The 16,757-nt window shown below is 39.4% G+C and overlaps 1 protein-coding gene across 2 annotated transcripts in view; it reads left to right on the plus strand.

Annotated features, from left to right (window-relative positions):
• The window catches only part of klhl29 (kelch like family member 29), a 276,752-nt gene that overhangs the window by 150,355 nt on the left and 109,640 nt on the right, over window positions 1-16,757 (plus strand). For both annotated transcript variants that reach the window (XM_028039722.1, XM_028039721.1), the window contains one exon: window positions 10,596-10,734. In XM_028039722.1, the coding sequence (XP_027895523.1) occupies window positions 10,596-10,734 (139 nt within the window). The remainder of the gene's footprint in view (window positions 1-10,595; window positions 10,735-16,757) is intronic.

Consider the following 16,757-nt stretch of genomic DNA (forward strand, 5'->3'; position numbering starts at 1 on the left):
TTTCCTTTTACAATCTCTACATCCTTTATTTTAGCACACAGCTCTGTAGTTCATCACATTAAGTTTCCCAGTGTCCGTCTGCGCTTCCTCTGAGAAAATCTCCGTTCGGGAAGAAACTCAGACTGCAGATGATCGGCTCCCTAACTTTGAGCCTTGAGGCAAGTTTTGCATTTGTAGTCATCCTGATAGGAGATGGGTTAATTTCAAATCTCTGCCTCACTGAGCTCTTGGAGGAGAAGTGCTCCAGTTGAAACTGCAAATGGTAATAATTTTTTTTTTTTGAGGGGGGAGGGGGGGTTGTGCTGAACAGCACTTGATTCTTTCAGTTTGACTAGTATTGTAACACAAGCTCCTCTGATACAAACTTAAATGTTCATCTAACCCTCTAGATGATTCACAAAGAGCACACAGGCTGCAAAGGTGCTTTTAAAGGCTTCCTTGCTTGAACACCTGTCTCTTAATAATCCATTTCTCTCAATTAACCTTGTTTTCTCCACCAGGGTTTATTATGCGGATTAAGACAACACTACACCCCCTCCAGCAGTTTCTAAAAGTTTAACTTAACCATAATTAACGGTGAAGATAGAGAAGTGTTGGACAACCACTCAGTTGTTATCAGATCCCCTTCCAGCATACAGTATGTTATCTTCACCAGCCAGAAACTCCTCCTGAACACAGCATTGCTGTTAGCATTAGGATTATTTTCAGGTGACATTGTTTTTCCCATAGCTTGGTTGTTTGTGCATGCAGACATGCTTATGTGAAATTTCATTAGCAATGTGTCTGCATATGCATCTCTGCGCATTTCTCTCCGCATCAGGGCCCGCTCGTTGTCCACGGTGACATTGTCCTTTGGCTGCAGGGAGGATGGACTACTCAACCCTGAGCTAAGCTTGACAATGTCATCCTTTGTGATGTGTTGGATGAATGTTTGCTCTTTTCTGATATGCGCTGCCTCGCAGTCATATTTTATGTCCTTTCAGTTTCGTCTCGTGTAAAAACACAGACTTAATTCTTTAGCAGGGTTTTATAAAATAGACCAGCAAAAAATAAGTGGAAAAAAAGTAAAAGTGGAGAAAAGATTATGCTTGGCTTTTAAAATCCATGTGGTGTGTGTCTAGACATTGCGTGTCTAGAGACTAAACTTTGTGCTTTGGTTGGTAACAGTTCCATTGTAACTGTGACTGTATATTCGACTCTGTCTCATTTTCAAGTCTGTTACAGACTCTAAAAGGTTTTCTTCCAGAAATGTTTTGTGTTTAGCTCCAACCGTCTCCTCGTCATACCTGATCAGTCTCCCTGTACCAGACAATCAAAGAGACCCCCACAGCATGATGATGCCCCCACCATGTTTCATGGTGTTCTCAGAGCAACATGCAATACTAGTTTTCACCACACGTAGCATTTTACTCCTAGACCAACAGGTAAAACCTCATCTGACTGCTTCCACATGTCTGTTGTGTCCCCTTCATTGCAAACTACGTTAAAGATTGTAACCTGAAAAAACATGTGAAAGTTCTTGCAAAGCCTTGTTGATTGATTTGAACCACGCAGGTCTGTCTGTTTTGAAGCATATTTTAGCAGATTCAATAAAAGAATATTGTTTTCAATATGGCTGAAGTAAAAATGTGAAAATTTAGAATGGCAGAGTTTGAGTGATTTTTAGTTCGAAAATTAATGAATAATCCACAGTATCATCAACCCTTTCTGCAAAGTACACTTTCATTTTTATTGCTGGTGTTGAAGGCCATCCATTTTCATTTTAGACAGCGTGGCTCCATTTTAATGCACGGTTTGTGATGGGGCTAAATAAATCGAAACTCCAGTGCTGCAAAGTTTCTGCTTCTGTATAAATGTAAACACATCTGCCAGCCGAAAACAGCCAAAAATCCAGATAGCAATTTGGTTCTGACAGAAAGGGTGATTGTTTACATGGAATACATTCTGTTAGCAACCTGCTGTTACGAGGTGCCACCAGTCTGTATGGCAGGCTGTCATAGCTTAAAATTTAATCATCCACAGTGCACACTTTTGTCCTCTCCCAGTGGAAAATAAAACTATCCAAAAGTCCTCCCTTTTTAAATAAAAATGGTTGCACTACTTTATAACTATTAGCTTATTCAGTGCTCATTACATCCTATTTCTTTGTGTTCCTGGCCCACTCGCTTGAGTAATTCTGTGACCAATCAATCAATCTAGCACATCTAGTTGCCTTCCAGGTTCCTGTCAGAAATGTAACATCATGTGATCCAGATTAGATGAATCATATCAGCGAGAACATAAACTTTTCAAACAAACAGTTATTCCTTGGACACTGTAATGTCAGCTTTTCAGTGTATCAAGTATGTTTTGTGAATATTTCATAAATGTATAAAAGTATTAATTCTTGATTTTTACGTTTAAATCCCTTTTGTTTGGATTTTATGCATCAAGTTTACACAAAGCAATGTATAGCTGCATATTGGAAGAAAAACATATGCAAGGGTTTCATTTTTTGGAGATTCACCAATCATAATGCTGGGGTTAGTGCCTTAAAAATTCCTCTTGTGAGGAATCATTAATTATTTATGCTAGCAGCAGAGGAGCACATTGAAGGCGTGTGTATGTGTGTGTGAGACAGAGCAGTCATTTAGGTATTATCTATCAAATCATTTTAATGTATCTTTAGTATCTGGTAGTGTTGATGAGCAGAAAGTAGATCCTCGCCTTAACTCTGACATTTCCAGGAAGCCGCCACCACTTCCAAATTCGGCATGTTCCACGACAGACCGGGGGAAAAGCTCAAAAGCATAAAACCGAGCAACTTTTTCTGTAATAAGTTCAATCTTCTTGATACTTGCTGAAAGTTATTCACCCTCTTTGAGCTTTGAATGAATCACAGACATGTCTCGGGTTTGTTATAAAAAACACATTTTCCTATTAAATAGCTTCTTACATCTCTGTGCTTCCTCTGACTTCATTTCTAACACCTTCCTGATCCTAAAAACGGCTAACAGCAAGTGTTTCTTACTCTGTAATACCTTTCGCACCAAAGCTATTACTATTGTAACTTTGACCTGGGTAGCACTCAGGTATGGTGTGTTCACTGACAGGAAAAAGATTGTTTATTTTTTTGTTTGTTTATTTTGTTTTTTTTAAGTTTCCGACTTGCTTTTCACTGGTCATGAAAGAGCAAAAGAGCAATTAAAAAATCTAGTCGGATTGGGGCAACCAGCTCATTTTTTACCTCTCCAAAATACATCTCTTAAGTTGTTTTGATTTTTGCCAGCAACAAAACCTTAAAACCATAGAACGTTATGTGTTATGTATTTCTACTTCAGTACTTGAACTTTTTATGCAAAGTGTCTGAAGTATTTCTGTCCTTGTGCCTGCATTGCAGCGCTTCAAGGAAGGAAGGAGCATGTCAGGGTTCCTGTTTGCTATCCACAGGAGTATCCTCTTGTTAAAACTTGACTATGACCGCTTGTCAGACACTGTACCCCCTACCTGCCTAATGAGGAAGCCACTGTACCAGCTGGGACCGGAGATTTTTTATTTATTTATTTTTTCTTCATCCCCTCAGTGAACACAAAGAACAGAGCACATAGCATGACATCCTGTCACAATGTTGCAGCAGGCCTTTGGGTGCTCTCTGGGCATCTTTGTTTGTGCTCCATCTTCTGAACTTGTGCTGGTGTTTGCTTCAATTTAGTTTCACAGTCGCCAGCTGTTTGTCTGTGTATGCACACACACTTGGCCCCTCCACTGGTGGGTCCTTACAGAGGTTCTGGGCATATAGTGCAGGACAGAGCAACTTGGTTTCTCTTCTTTTTTTTCTGTTGCTGCAGGTTTTTTTGATGTGTATTGTGGAAGGAAACAAAGGCCCAAGCGGCGTCTTTGAGGGGCACAAGTTCCTTTTCTCTTTGTCTCCCCACGGCTCAGTCCAGACCAGTTGACAGCCGCGGTGAGGCTCCAGCAGCGCAGCACAGAAGTTTAAAGCAAGAGGGGTGGAGGGGAAATAAAGCGCCCTCATCATGGACTATTCTCTAAGGCTATAAGGCGCCTGTGCTCTCCTACAGATTGAAATCAGGACAGCTAGAATCTCAAGGGGTCTTGAGGATTTCTGACGATGTGCGCGAGCTGTTCTGCTTAGAGTAGGCAAAGGCTGTTGAGATGTCTCCAGAAATGAATGTGGCGATGATTGTGCGAGGTATGTTTTAGAGACTGTGACGAGTAATGGCACATTGAAGCGAAATTGGGTTGCGCGTGAGATGCGATGGCTTTTATCCACGTGAAAGGTCTGTTTGTTCCAGCAGATGGCATCTTCATGAGTTGGCGTGATGGTGTTGATGTTATTTTGCACCTGTTAAAGTCTGACATTTAGCCATCGAGCCTTTCGAGATGTTCATAATGACGGCGCTAGGGAGTGATTGCTGATGAACCATTCAGCCTTGGTAGTGGTTATCCCCTTCCATTCTTAAAAAAAAGAAAAACAGATATAATTTATTTTTGTATTTTGTTGCTGCTTTAAGTATAAAATTAAGTTTTAAATTACAGAGGGAATTATCTCAGCACACTTCTCAGAAAGAGGTTTGCTTTAGCTTCATGCAGGAGCTGTTTTTTTTTTTTTTTTTTTTGAATTTTATGGATTTGCTAAAAAAACTAATAATTTTTGTTTAGCTGTACGATAAAAAAATATACTAAATTAAAAAATCTGATTTCTTCTTTTTTTCATTTACTATAACATTTTTAAGTGTGAAGCACTTGGCTTTTAAAATAAAAACAATTCTTCAGTTTTTTTTTTTTTGCTTCCTTAAATTACAAAAAAATTATTTAAAAAAATATTAGCACAATCCGTTAAATTGTTTGAATATAATCAAATTGTAACCTATGCTCGATGTTGTTAGTATTTACAAGATTCAACAGAAAGTTAAGTTATTATTGGCTATTTTTGTGTTAATTGTAACATTAAAATAAGAAGCTTAATTTTTTTATTCATTCTTTAAAACACCTCATAAATTTCTTCTAATTTTTTATGCAAATTTTATGAACAAATGAAGGCCATGCAATTTTCTTCGACATGTTGTGAATGATTGTATTGTAACAGAGCATCATTTAATGCCACTAGATTAAATGTTCTTATTTGTTTTATTACATTTTCAAGTGCAGGATGATCACATCGGGAATTAAAGCAGTAATGGAAATAAAAAAATTGTGAAATTCTGTGAAAAATAAAATATTTCTCCAGCTTTGAAAGGGATGCTGTGCATAGACCAATGTACAACATAAAGCTGTTAAGTTTTTATCAAGGTCATCGGTAAATAAATAATTTTATAAACACATAGGCTTTCAAGCTGATTTAGACTATGGCAGTGTATCTACATCAAATATTTAATTGCGCTGATTTTTACATCACTCCAGTTCTGCTCTGTTTTGGAGAAGCCATTTTTGAGACCCATCCGTTGCTTTAGAAAAGCTTTTTACTGAGAATGAGCTTCTTTGTTTGCAATATTACAAACTGTGCTCTCCACTGTGTGGTCTTACCCTGCCTTTTCTCCTTCTTTGAAATAAAATTTTTCTTTGTATCAAAGGCCTATGCTTGAGGAAGCCTATTTTGATCCAACCATCTCAGTCTCTCATCCTCCTTAAAAGGTCACTCAGGTTCTTTTTGAATTCTTCCTTAAATTTACCTTTCAAAGCTAAAACATAAAAAAAAAAAATTTTGATGCTGTGAGTTTCTATTTATGCTAATCAAAAAGATTATTGCTGATGATGGTGATAAAAAATTCATAAAATAGGTAATAATTATGCATGTAAATATTCAACACTATTTTTGCACAATATTTTAACAAAACAAGAATTTCACATTTTTAAAAAAAAATCTATTTATTTCTTGAAAATGTCGAATGTGAAGAACATATCGAGTCGGTCTTCCAAAGAGAAAAACTGTAATTTTATGTACTAGATTTGTCTAATTTCGTTGCCCAAACATTGACCATAAGGCAGAAAAATATTATTAAAACCACAATTTTAAAGTTTTTTTTTTGTTGTTGCCATTTTACAAATAAAAAATATTGTCATATTTAAAAAACTAATTTTGTTGATTTTCGAAACAACAAAAGTACATACCTTTTTAACAGTCTAAAGACAGCCTTTATGGTACAATTGTACATTGACTTATTGATCAGAGAGGCTGGTTTGTTTTGCGTAATTAAGCTGCGAGTTCTGCTCATCGACTGCTTAAAGTTTTTAAAAGAGAAGTAAAAGGTCAGAATGAACACATCAGCATCCGTTTAAGAAGCTAAACGTTGAATGTTGTCCTTCTGGATAAGCTAATAGAGGTAATTATGTGTTTACTTATTAAAAGGCAGGATCTCATTTGAAAAGTAAGAAAACAAGGGCAACTAGGGTAGTTGAACTGTTTTAAATGGATCTTTTTCCTCATATTTCTCTGGTGAAATAAAATGTTTGGTGTAACTGATAATTCTCCTAAAAAATAAATGTACAAAAGGAAGAGAATTTCTGTTTTTCTTGTCAAAGTAATATTTTGTTTAAAATGTTGTTGTTTTTTTAAATAAAATGTTCAAAAAAATATTTTTAAAAATAATATAAAACATATTTATTTAATTTTAAAAATTAATTGTATTACTTTGGAAAACATATTGAGTGGAAATAGTGGAAAAACCTAATAGAAATTAACTAAATATATGTATGAAAGGCCACATTTCAATTTAGATATAATAATTTAATACTTTTTTGTTTTTTATTTTTTTTAAAAGGTAAAAACATGTAATAGAAGTAGTTTACGTTCCCAAAACTGCATAACAGAAACCTAGTAGCAGATTTATCTCATTTAGTTCTTTACCTTCTACGCAGAGAGTTGCCTAAATTCATACACAGTTTTAAAAAAATAATAAAAATTGAGAATTTAAGGCACCGGTTTGTGAATGGTGGGGTTTTGTGTAACACAAAATGGTGGAACTACAGATGTGCGTGCAAATTCAGTGCTGAACCCCAAAATGGCTCCCAGTTCAGCAACCAATCGCATGCCGAGTCGTGCTCTCGCTGCCGCCAATCAGCTGTTTGGTAACTGACTTACGGCGCCGTTTGGTCGGGAGGCCGAGTGCAAGCTGATAGGCTACTTGAGATCCCACCTGAAGAACCCATTGGCCGCAGAGCACAGACATGTTTGAGTAGAGTTACTAGGCTGAACAGCAGAGTTGGTGCAGCATTCATGCCCCCACTGCGGCGTGTCGGCCAATCATGAAAAGATAGCGCAGGGTGGTGGTGTTACCATGAGGTACTCGGGGGGGCAGGACAATGTGCTACAACATGGCATCAGTGTTTGCGTTGTGTGTCACCCTCAAGAATTGCACTGTAGCATATAATGCCCCTATGAGGGAGCTTGCTCACTTGGAATCGTACTACTATTTTATCCATCTGGTGTGATTGAGTCTTGCAGAGCTTTACAGTTCTCAAAGATTTTCTCCGGAGAGTATTGAGATGTTTCAATGCTGCCTTGGTTCCATTGAGCATGGCTTTCCTTCTCCACACTTCTGTGTGCCCATCTCCAAAAATAGGGATGCCGAGTGCAGTTTCATGGTCGGCGGTGGCGACGAGTTGTTCTGGGGGTGCTCTGCTAATGCACCCCCATGAAGCCATAATTAGCTTTTCCATCACGCTTTCAGGTGTGTGTGCGCGCTGCTCCAAGGGAGGTGCCCATTGTCTGTTGACAAGTGGAGTTCTCCATCTCTCCCGCTTACTTTCTCTTTTCTTGGGGTGAACTTGTGGTATGCGGTGTGGCTGATTAGAGGTGAGAGCCATAGCGCTGCCTGGAAATCCTCTAATGCAGACTCCGAACTACCGTGCTTTCATTATTCAGAGTCCATGTCCACAAAGTAATCAGAAATCTGGCGAACTGACAGTGGCAAGTGGAAAGTAGAGAGAGGGAGAGAGAGAGACTGATGAAAGACAAGGCAGCCTTTTGTGTTTTTGTGCGGATGTCTATGGCTTACATGAACCATGTAGCCGTGCAACCAATCAGAGTACAGGAGATGTACTGTCAAAAACAGCAGCACTCATTATTCTCTGCCTCAATTAGTATTCAGCATGTTTAATAACCAGGTCATTTTCTTTTAGGTCAGTCATTCCTTGATGCAATAACTGTGGAAAAGAGGCGGGTTTTTTTGTTTTGTTTTTTTTCTTTTCCCCCTGTTCAAAGCTCATATCTGAATCACACCTTATTTGTCATGTGTCTTTATGCTGTATAATTTCAGCCGCTGAAATAATTCATAGCTGAGCTCTGCGTGTCAGGCAGGGAGAATAGAGGGAGGTAAATGAGCAGATTTTCTACTCGAACAGAAAGGTGAGTGTCATTCCAGGTTAATTAAATCCTAGCTTTCAGTCTGGGACGAACACAGACCTCTGTCAGGATGATAACAACAAGAAATCCGTTTTGTCATCGGCACAATCACATTGGTCAATTTCTGGCGTTTTCGAGCTTGTTTAAATCACGCATTTGTTCATAAACATCACCTTCCTCGCAGCACATGACATTATTGACAGCATAGCAGTTATGTAGCTGAGGTTGCTATTGTTCAGATTGCCACATTTAAGCTAGTTCTGTGAAGGTACGCACTTTAGCTTTGGGGAAAGGATCTGCCATTTTTTTAAAAAATCTGAATTATTCCTTATCTCACATGGGTCTGATCGCTCTCTCCTGGATGGTGTGCCTTTTTTCCACGCAGGCTCTGCTGACTGTGCCTCACAGTCTGTAGCCTCAGTGAACCGCTCTGCTAATGCCGCAGCGTTCGTCTGGAAGGCGCCTCCTTCCATAATCACGATGTTCCACATCCCTGTTCATCTGTATTTAGCAATCGAAGTCTCTCAGAGCTCTGTTTTTAGTGGCAGTCTCAATAGGAGATTAACAAAGCGTCGGCGTCGGATCTCCCTCCCAGAGCTGTAGGATAAGTTGCCAGTCTCCCGCTGATTTTCACTCTCAGCATCCCCTCATGGTGCCTCATTAAGATGCAGACAAACAAGCGCCCCCGACCCAACGCTACAGTAAGGCCAGGCTTAGCATGGCGCTGCTTCGCCACATTTCCCTGTGTGCCGTGGCCTTCAGCGGCACATTGCTTCTGGCTCCAAGCATGTTCTCTCAGAATGTGCTGTCCTTGTTCTCCCCCCCACACACACACACAACTTTATTTATTTATTTCCAGAGGAGGATAAGTGTGTGTGTGGATGGGTGTTTTTCCATTGAAAGCGTGAGAGGAGAGGATGGTGGGATTAGCGGATAACATGTGAAGGTCAGCTCTGTGCTGAGTACGGCTTAAGTGAGAGGCCAAAGATTTTGATTTCATTCTGAATAATGCATTGACAGTGTCTCTGTTTTCAGTCCTCTGATATTTTAGATCCTCTCTAATCTTGATATTAGGTGCGTGACCAAGATCTTTTGCTCTTGGTGGTGTTTGTTTATTATAAGTTTAACAATCTTGCTGATTATAAAAAAAACTGTCTTTTTGAATACTGATATACAGTGTCTTTCAAAAGTGTTCATACTGCATGAACTTTTTCATATTTTGTCAAGGTACAACCGCAAACTGCAGTGTATTTTTGGGGGGATTTTATATGAGAGACTGATACGACGGGGTGTATGGTTGTGAAGTGGAAGGAATTTTTTTGTATTTAGTTTTAGAACGGAAAATCAGGAAGTGTGGCAAGCATTTCTATTCATCCTGCCAGAGTCAACACTTTATAGACCCACCTTTTGCTGCAATTGCAGCTGCAAGACTTTTAGGATCCGTCTCTTCCAACTTTGCACTTCCTATGTAAAGACTGAAATCTTGGTTTTCAGTCATTGTTTTCCTACATGGCGTATTGAATACAGACTATAAAAGCCTGAATTGTATTCTCACCTGACCACATGCTTTGTGGCAGACTGCAGACAGGACTTCTTATGACTTCCAACGACAGATTTCCTCTTGCCACCCTGACATAACGGCCAGGTTTGTGGCGTGCACAACTAATTGTCCTGTTAAGATTATTGAGGCAAGTGGTTGCTCTAGATTTAATTTAACATTATTGGAGTATAGGGATCTGAACTCAAATGATCCCCACAGAACAAAAATGTCCTTTTACTTCACGAATGTGAGCTACCATGTCGTCTGACATAAAATCACAATAAAATATGCAGAGGGTTTGTGGTTGTAATCTGATAAGATGCGATAAAGTGTAAGCAGTCTGAAGAGTTTTGTAACACACTGTAGTTTTTCCTTACATTTATTGTTCTACCAAACACTAGCCTTTTCTGAGTAATTTCTTTCCACTTTAAACAGTTTAATATATGATTTATTTTTTAACATGCACATTTCTATGCTTCCTTCTTTCCGTTCATATTTGCAGAAATGCTTGACCCAATCTGTACCTATGACTTTTCTGCTACGTGAATAAGCTAAGCCTGGTCATAAACGTGTTCTGCAGTCTGCACCTTTGTTTTCTTGCCATGCTGTCCATGCACTTATCTTTGTGTATGCATGTATGTATGAAAAAAACAACAACAAAAAAACGGCTCAACCTCACTATGGCACTGTTTGTTTCTTTTTCTTCTTCTACAGAGATGTTGAAGGAGTTGAACCAACAGCGCAGAACAAAAGAGTTTACAGACCTGAAAATTATTGTTGAAGGCAAAGAGTTTGAAGTCCACCAAAATGTTCTAGCTTCCTGCAGCTTGTATTTCAAGGACCTGGTGAAAAGGTTTGCCTTCGCTCCCCTCCCTCCTTCCTTCCCCCCTCTTCCGCTCTCCCACCAGCTCTTGATCCAGCCTGTTCTTTTCATAGGGCGCATTTGTGTTGCTTTTTTTCCCTTCCCCTCTCTCTCTTGCAGGTGTGTGAAGACTTTGGTTCCTAGCACAGGGCCAGCAGCCATTCCTTCCTCCACCCACTCAAATGAATGTATCCCAAACCGGAGAAAAAGGTCAACATTCGTCATTACCTTTTCCTCCCCATGTAGGGCGATTTTAACCACATTTCCATTTTAATGAGCAGTAAAAATGTTCCATGACTGGGGATGTTTTTTAATTTCTTTTTTTTTTTTGAAACTCACCAAAGGGCCATAACAAAAGAATTATGCATGGCACACATTAGGTGGTAATTTGCCAAAGCCACACTGTCCTCTGCAGGCAGAGGGATTTTTTTTATTTATTTATTTTTTTCCTGTCACCAGAGCTTCAGTGTTTTGTTTGTTGCTAATTCTCTGAGTTTTTCTTTGATTACCAGCCTTTTCATATGCTAATACATCTGGGTTAGTGAGTTTAGGAAAGGAATTTCGGAAGCATTAACAAAGAACAAAACAGAAACATGGCTTTCGCAGGTTCTTCCCACCTTTCACCGACGTATTCAAATGAGTTCAATTCAAGTATTCCCCAAGTATTCTGTCCTTTTGTGCTCCATATCATTTTGTCTTCACTGGCTGTTTTGTGAATACAAGTACCTGCGTGTCAGTCCCATCCATGACTGTGTGTCCTTATTTTTGTACTCTCCATGTTTTCCAGCAAGGTAACACCATAAATCCCTAATGTCGTCATCTTTACTTCAGATCCCTGCAGGTGCTTTCGGCTTGATTGGACCCAAACTTGTTTGCCACTTTTATGTTTATGTAGTATGATTTTGAAGTGCTTAGCGAGGACAAAGGAAAACCAAAAGATGTACGCTCTAGCGATAGCGGCATTGCCGAAGGGAAGTCTCCCACTTTGCCTCGTAGTCACAGTGTCACGATGTTGAGCTCATCAGAGGACAGAGTGCTGCTTATCAGCTGCGGCGGCCTCCTGGCTTGCCACAGATACACTTGTTCCTCCTGAACAGGGATGGAAGGGGAGCAGGGTGAAGGTGGAGGGCTCGAGAGCCAGAACCGAGGTGGAGAAAGCCGAAGAGGCACGTCCTTATGAGGACCGCTCATCTCAATGACAGCTGCTAAAGCCATGAATAAAACACAGATGGCCAGTTTTACTTTGACCTTGACTCTAGTGCACCTGTTTCCTTAGGCACCCGAAGTGATTTTTGATAAAATAGACGCCCACCCCTCGCCCCCCACCCTTCTTGTGAGCCTGTCCATCACGTCGTCTCAGCCGCAACTCTTATCTGAGAAGAAGCCAGATCATTTATGTGCAAAGACAGAGTCTCAGTACAGCAAACGCTCCCAAAGGAGCAGGGCTGAATTGTATCGCGCTCATCTTCATGCCTGCTGCGTCTTTCATTGTCTGGTTCCCCTTGTTTCATCAAACTCTTCAGGAGAGAAAATTGTCACCAGTTAGTTAAATATTAGTAAAACTAGTCTGATTTGGCGCTTCATCGTTTGACTTCTCACTGCTAAATCTTGAATTAGTGCCACAAAAAATTCAGGGCATTTTAGATTTTGCATGATCAGTTTTCTAATTTGTAGCATTTGTGAAGACCCATTTGTCAGATTTTTTTTGTCCAAAAACTTCTCTCTTTTTCTTATGTTGGTTTAAACCAGAAATTTACTTTAAATTTAAAACAGACAAAAGCGTTTGAAATTGACATTTTAAATGATTGTAGTGATTAGAGTGGATTACTAAAAACGCAGACTCCCTTTTTGTCTTCTAGATCACGGAGAACCTTATTTCACTGTTGAAATTTCCAAAAAAGCTGCGAACATATCCACATTGAGCATTTGTTCCATGAGAGAGAACAAATTTCTCATTTCAGCCTTCCTGTTCCTCACTTGCTCTCTCTCAATCTCTTGCAGCACAAGTGAATTGCAGATTTTTCAACAGGTTGTTGAAATATTATGTAATTGTACATTGATTCTTATAGCTTGGTAAAAGTTTGGATTGCTCAGTAACTGGTCAGGACTGGTGAAGCCAACAGCGTTATGCAAACATTTAGCTGGGACTAGCATAAAGAAACTGGGAAGGCAGCACAAAAACAGACTTTGTACAGAGATATGAGATATAGGCTCGTTTGCCTCTGAGTTACGACCTCCCATGTGCCGCCTGGGTCACTTTTTGAGCCTGGCTTGAAATATGCTTATGCTCCACGTGGCTCACTACTGTCCACATCTTTATGAGGTCAAATACCAGAAATAGGAAGAGAGGTGCTTTCATCTTCTAATATACTCTGCACTCCACCCCTCCTCAGCCAGCTTGTTCAGAAGGCATTTACTGCCGGTCAGAACCCCTGTCAGCTCATAAAAACACCCCGGCGTTACGAGAGCATACTGTATCTGCTTAGGACTGGATGTGTGTGTTCACGGTAAACAACAGGTGTGCTCAGGTGTCTTTATGTGTGGATGTGTTCACAAAAAAGATGTACTAATGCGAAATTTGGGTGGGCAGCGTTAGTCAGAGCAGAAGAGGTGTTATTTTGCAAAATAAGGAAAAACACATCTACATTTATTTTTGTGGCCTACCCACACACACAGCAATCCAGTGGCTTAGAAGAGATATCAGAGCCCAGGGAAAATAGTTTATGGGCTTTTATGTGATTTAAAATGAAAATCTGAAACAACAAATTAGCATTTGGGGAGGTTCCCTTAAGTTTGCACTCGACATCGTATGCTGCACCTGCAGGATGTAATGTCATTCCCAAATGTACAGACACTAGGGCCCTCACCCCTTCCTAAAAACCTATTACCTTTCCGTCAAAAGGGCCAACACACGGAGCGCAGAGACAGATCATCGCTGGTAATTCCATTTTTACCCCTTGGGATTTTCCAATAAGTGTGCTTGCAGGCGTTTAATTTATGGCGACTGCATTGTCACACCACAGTAATGTGAAAAGCTCCGAGATCTTTGAGTAGTCCCGACACGTGCTTTTTCTGCCATTTGCCCCCACCCCCTCCTTAACCATTTTTCCGTCTGTGTCGGCCCATGAGTTTTTGTACGCTTGTGAGTCAGACAGCGTTATGACCGTGAGATGTGCAGGGAGCTGTTTTAATGCCCATTACAGTGTCAGCCCTGTGTGAATACTACTATCCTATGTGCTTTGTTCAGCCCTCTGCTACAGGGGGGAAGACTCACAACGGTGCTACCGCAACTCTGTTTTGTTGCATTGTTGTGGCTAATATTTAAAGGGTCCAGTTTCCCAAATTACCAAACCTAATTATACATTAACAGCACACAGTACAGTAAATTTATTTGTGTGGTCATTAGTTTATTACTTAATTCTAACAAGTCGATTATATTAAGTTCAGGGAGAGAGATAGACATACTGTATATCAATCAATCAAATTTTATTTATGTAACACTTTAACAACATACTGACAACTGACCAAGTATTTCACAGATTAAAAACAACACACACAACCCCCACAGCACCCAAACCAACTCTCTGAAAATCATAAATGCCACAAACAGAAATATGCTCCTGGACACATATAGACTGGAAACCCAACCATCACGCATGCTTCATATGTTTCAGCATAAATTTAGAAGCATTGTAAAAACTCTCACATAGGGCCAAAGGAGCAGAGCTGCTGGGAAGGTAACACTATTATTACTGCAGGACAAAACTCTGAAAAATTAAAACTTTAAACATAAGATACAGATAATGAAAAGTAAAACCTTAATGGTAAAGAATGAAGCCATTCTACTAGAAATGCAGTTTACTACATAAACATTCTGAATAGGAAAAATAAAGTAAATTCTTACAAAAAGATGCCCTAATGTCAACAGGTTCATATGCGAATCCTGGTTCCAATAAGACATTAAAAGCCAGATGGTGTTCAACAACTTCGTTGGAAATTATTTCTATGGATTTGATCTAAAATAGCAGCTGCATCCACAGCTTTTAGCAGCTTGCAGCAACTTGTTTAAACCATGTAGATTGTATTTTATTAACAAATTAAACAGAGCACAGAAGAGAAAACAACTTTGTTGTTCTGATCTTAATCCTACTCTTTAATGCAGAATTAATTAAAAAGTAAGTTTTAATGCCAACCAATTTTCTAGTACCAGAACTTGAGTTTGTGCTTGGGAAAACGCAAAGACCCGATGCCAAGCGATCACTAGCATCCGATTTGATATGTATACATCTTTTTAAAATGTTCGATTTTAATGCTATTTATTTAGTTGCAGATTCAGATTAAAACAGCACACTCTAAATACAAACAGACATTTGCTTATAAAATTGTGAACATGCACCATCTGGTATTCTGCAGTACAATAAGTTGGACTCTGCAAAATTAGTTAGAAATAAAATAAATGGGTAAAACCACCTGTTTCATTTATTTGTCTCAGTATCCACGTAACCCAGTGCCTGTCCCTAGATGAGCTTGTGCTTTGCATAAGCAAAATCATATGCTTAGTAAGACCCAGTTATACAAAATAAACATTCTGGTTTCTGAACCAAAATTTCTGAAATTAATTTTAAAAAGGCATGTGCCCACCTGCAGCCAAATGATGACCCTATTGACTTTTAAACATTAAACTAGTTTTCTGTCACATCATATATACTCCATGTTTTTGCCCAGGGCAAAGTGGTGGAACAAAGCCTTAGAAATGACGCACAGTAAACGCTTTTTTTATTTCAACTTTGATCAATAAGAATCATGTTAAGAATAATGTATTGGAGGCCCCATGAAATTTTACTAGGGCTTCAATGTTGCATGTAGTTCAACAATCTCTTGCAGAGGTTTTGTGTCAGCATTTTCTGAAAGTTTTGTTCGAAAGTAGCACCAATCATGGAGACTATTGAGCTAGAATAATTTATTTTTCTTTTACCCAGAAATATGATTTCACAAGCCTCAGTTAGATGATGAAACCCTCCTGGCAGTAATCCTTACACCGGACCAACTGAAGCTTTTCTCAGAATCAAAATAATAGAAAGGAGTGAGGGAAATGATCAAATTGGAGATCCTCCTCAATAACATTCAGTTGAGATCATATCCAAAAGTGATTTTCTTTTTTTTTTGCCAAAGTAGTACTTCCTGATAATCGGTCCTCAAAGTTAACTTTTTCAGGTCAAGTAAAGCTTTTGGCATGTCTGTCAATCCAATGTCCACATCACTCCCCCCATCCCATCAGTGTTGATGACTCAATGTTCACACTTGGATGGATGGTTGGAGCTTTTAACCTCTCCACCTGTCACCCTGTCCTCTTCGTCCTGTAGAGGGTCCGTTTGTTTCTGCGCCTGTTTAAGAGTAACTGACTGTAGATCCAATACCATAAACTCAGTGCAGGAAAACGGTAATAAAGGAGAAGGGGAGAAAAAAAACTGATAAACCTTTTGTTATATCCATTAATACAATTCATATCTGATTTATGTTGTGACAGAAATTAAATGCGAGCCATTTTTAGTCCAGCCGGTCTTTGCTTTGCATCCTCTATTTTAGTATACTGTATCTCTGTAGTGCACGTTCTCACCCCATGAAAAATGGTCTGTTTAGAGCCAACTAGATGCATTTCCCCTCTTCGTAAGCTGGCTTTTTTTAGGCTCTGAGATGAATAAGTAAGTGCGTGGGTGTGTTTGTAATGTTGACAGGCTTGCAGGTTTTCCTACAAAATGTCCTTCTTGACTAAGTGCTGCGTTCCTCACAAACTGATTTCTCTACCTGAGTGGGGCAATCTTCCTCCCCGCTCGCCCTATCTATCCTCCCTCTGTCTCTCCTGTCCTCACTGCCTCCCTCTTTCAATATTTAAATTTGCGTCTGCAATCAAACGCAGCATAAATATCCACCTCTTTTGGAGAGCTCCGGAAAAGTCATTTCCATAACATAAGTGCTTAGACAAAACAAACTGCCACTTGAGCCGGTTCCCATTG

Source organism: Xiphophorus couchianus, chromosome 15 (assembly GCF_001444195.1).
Source record: "Xiphophorus couchianus chromosome 15, X_couchianus-1.0, whole genome shotgun sequence".
In the NCBI taxonomy this organism is placed as follows: Eukaryota; Metazoa; Chordata; class Actinopteri; order Cyprinodontiformes; family Poeciliidae; genus Xiphophorus; species Xiphophorus couchianus.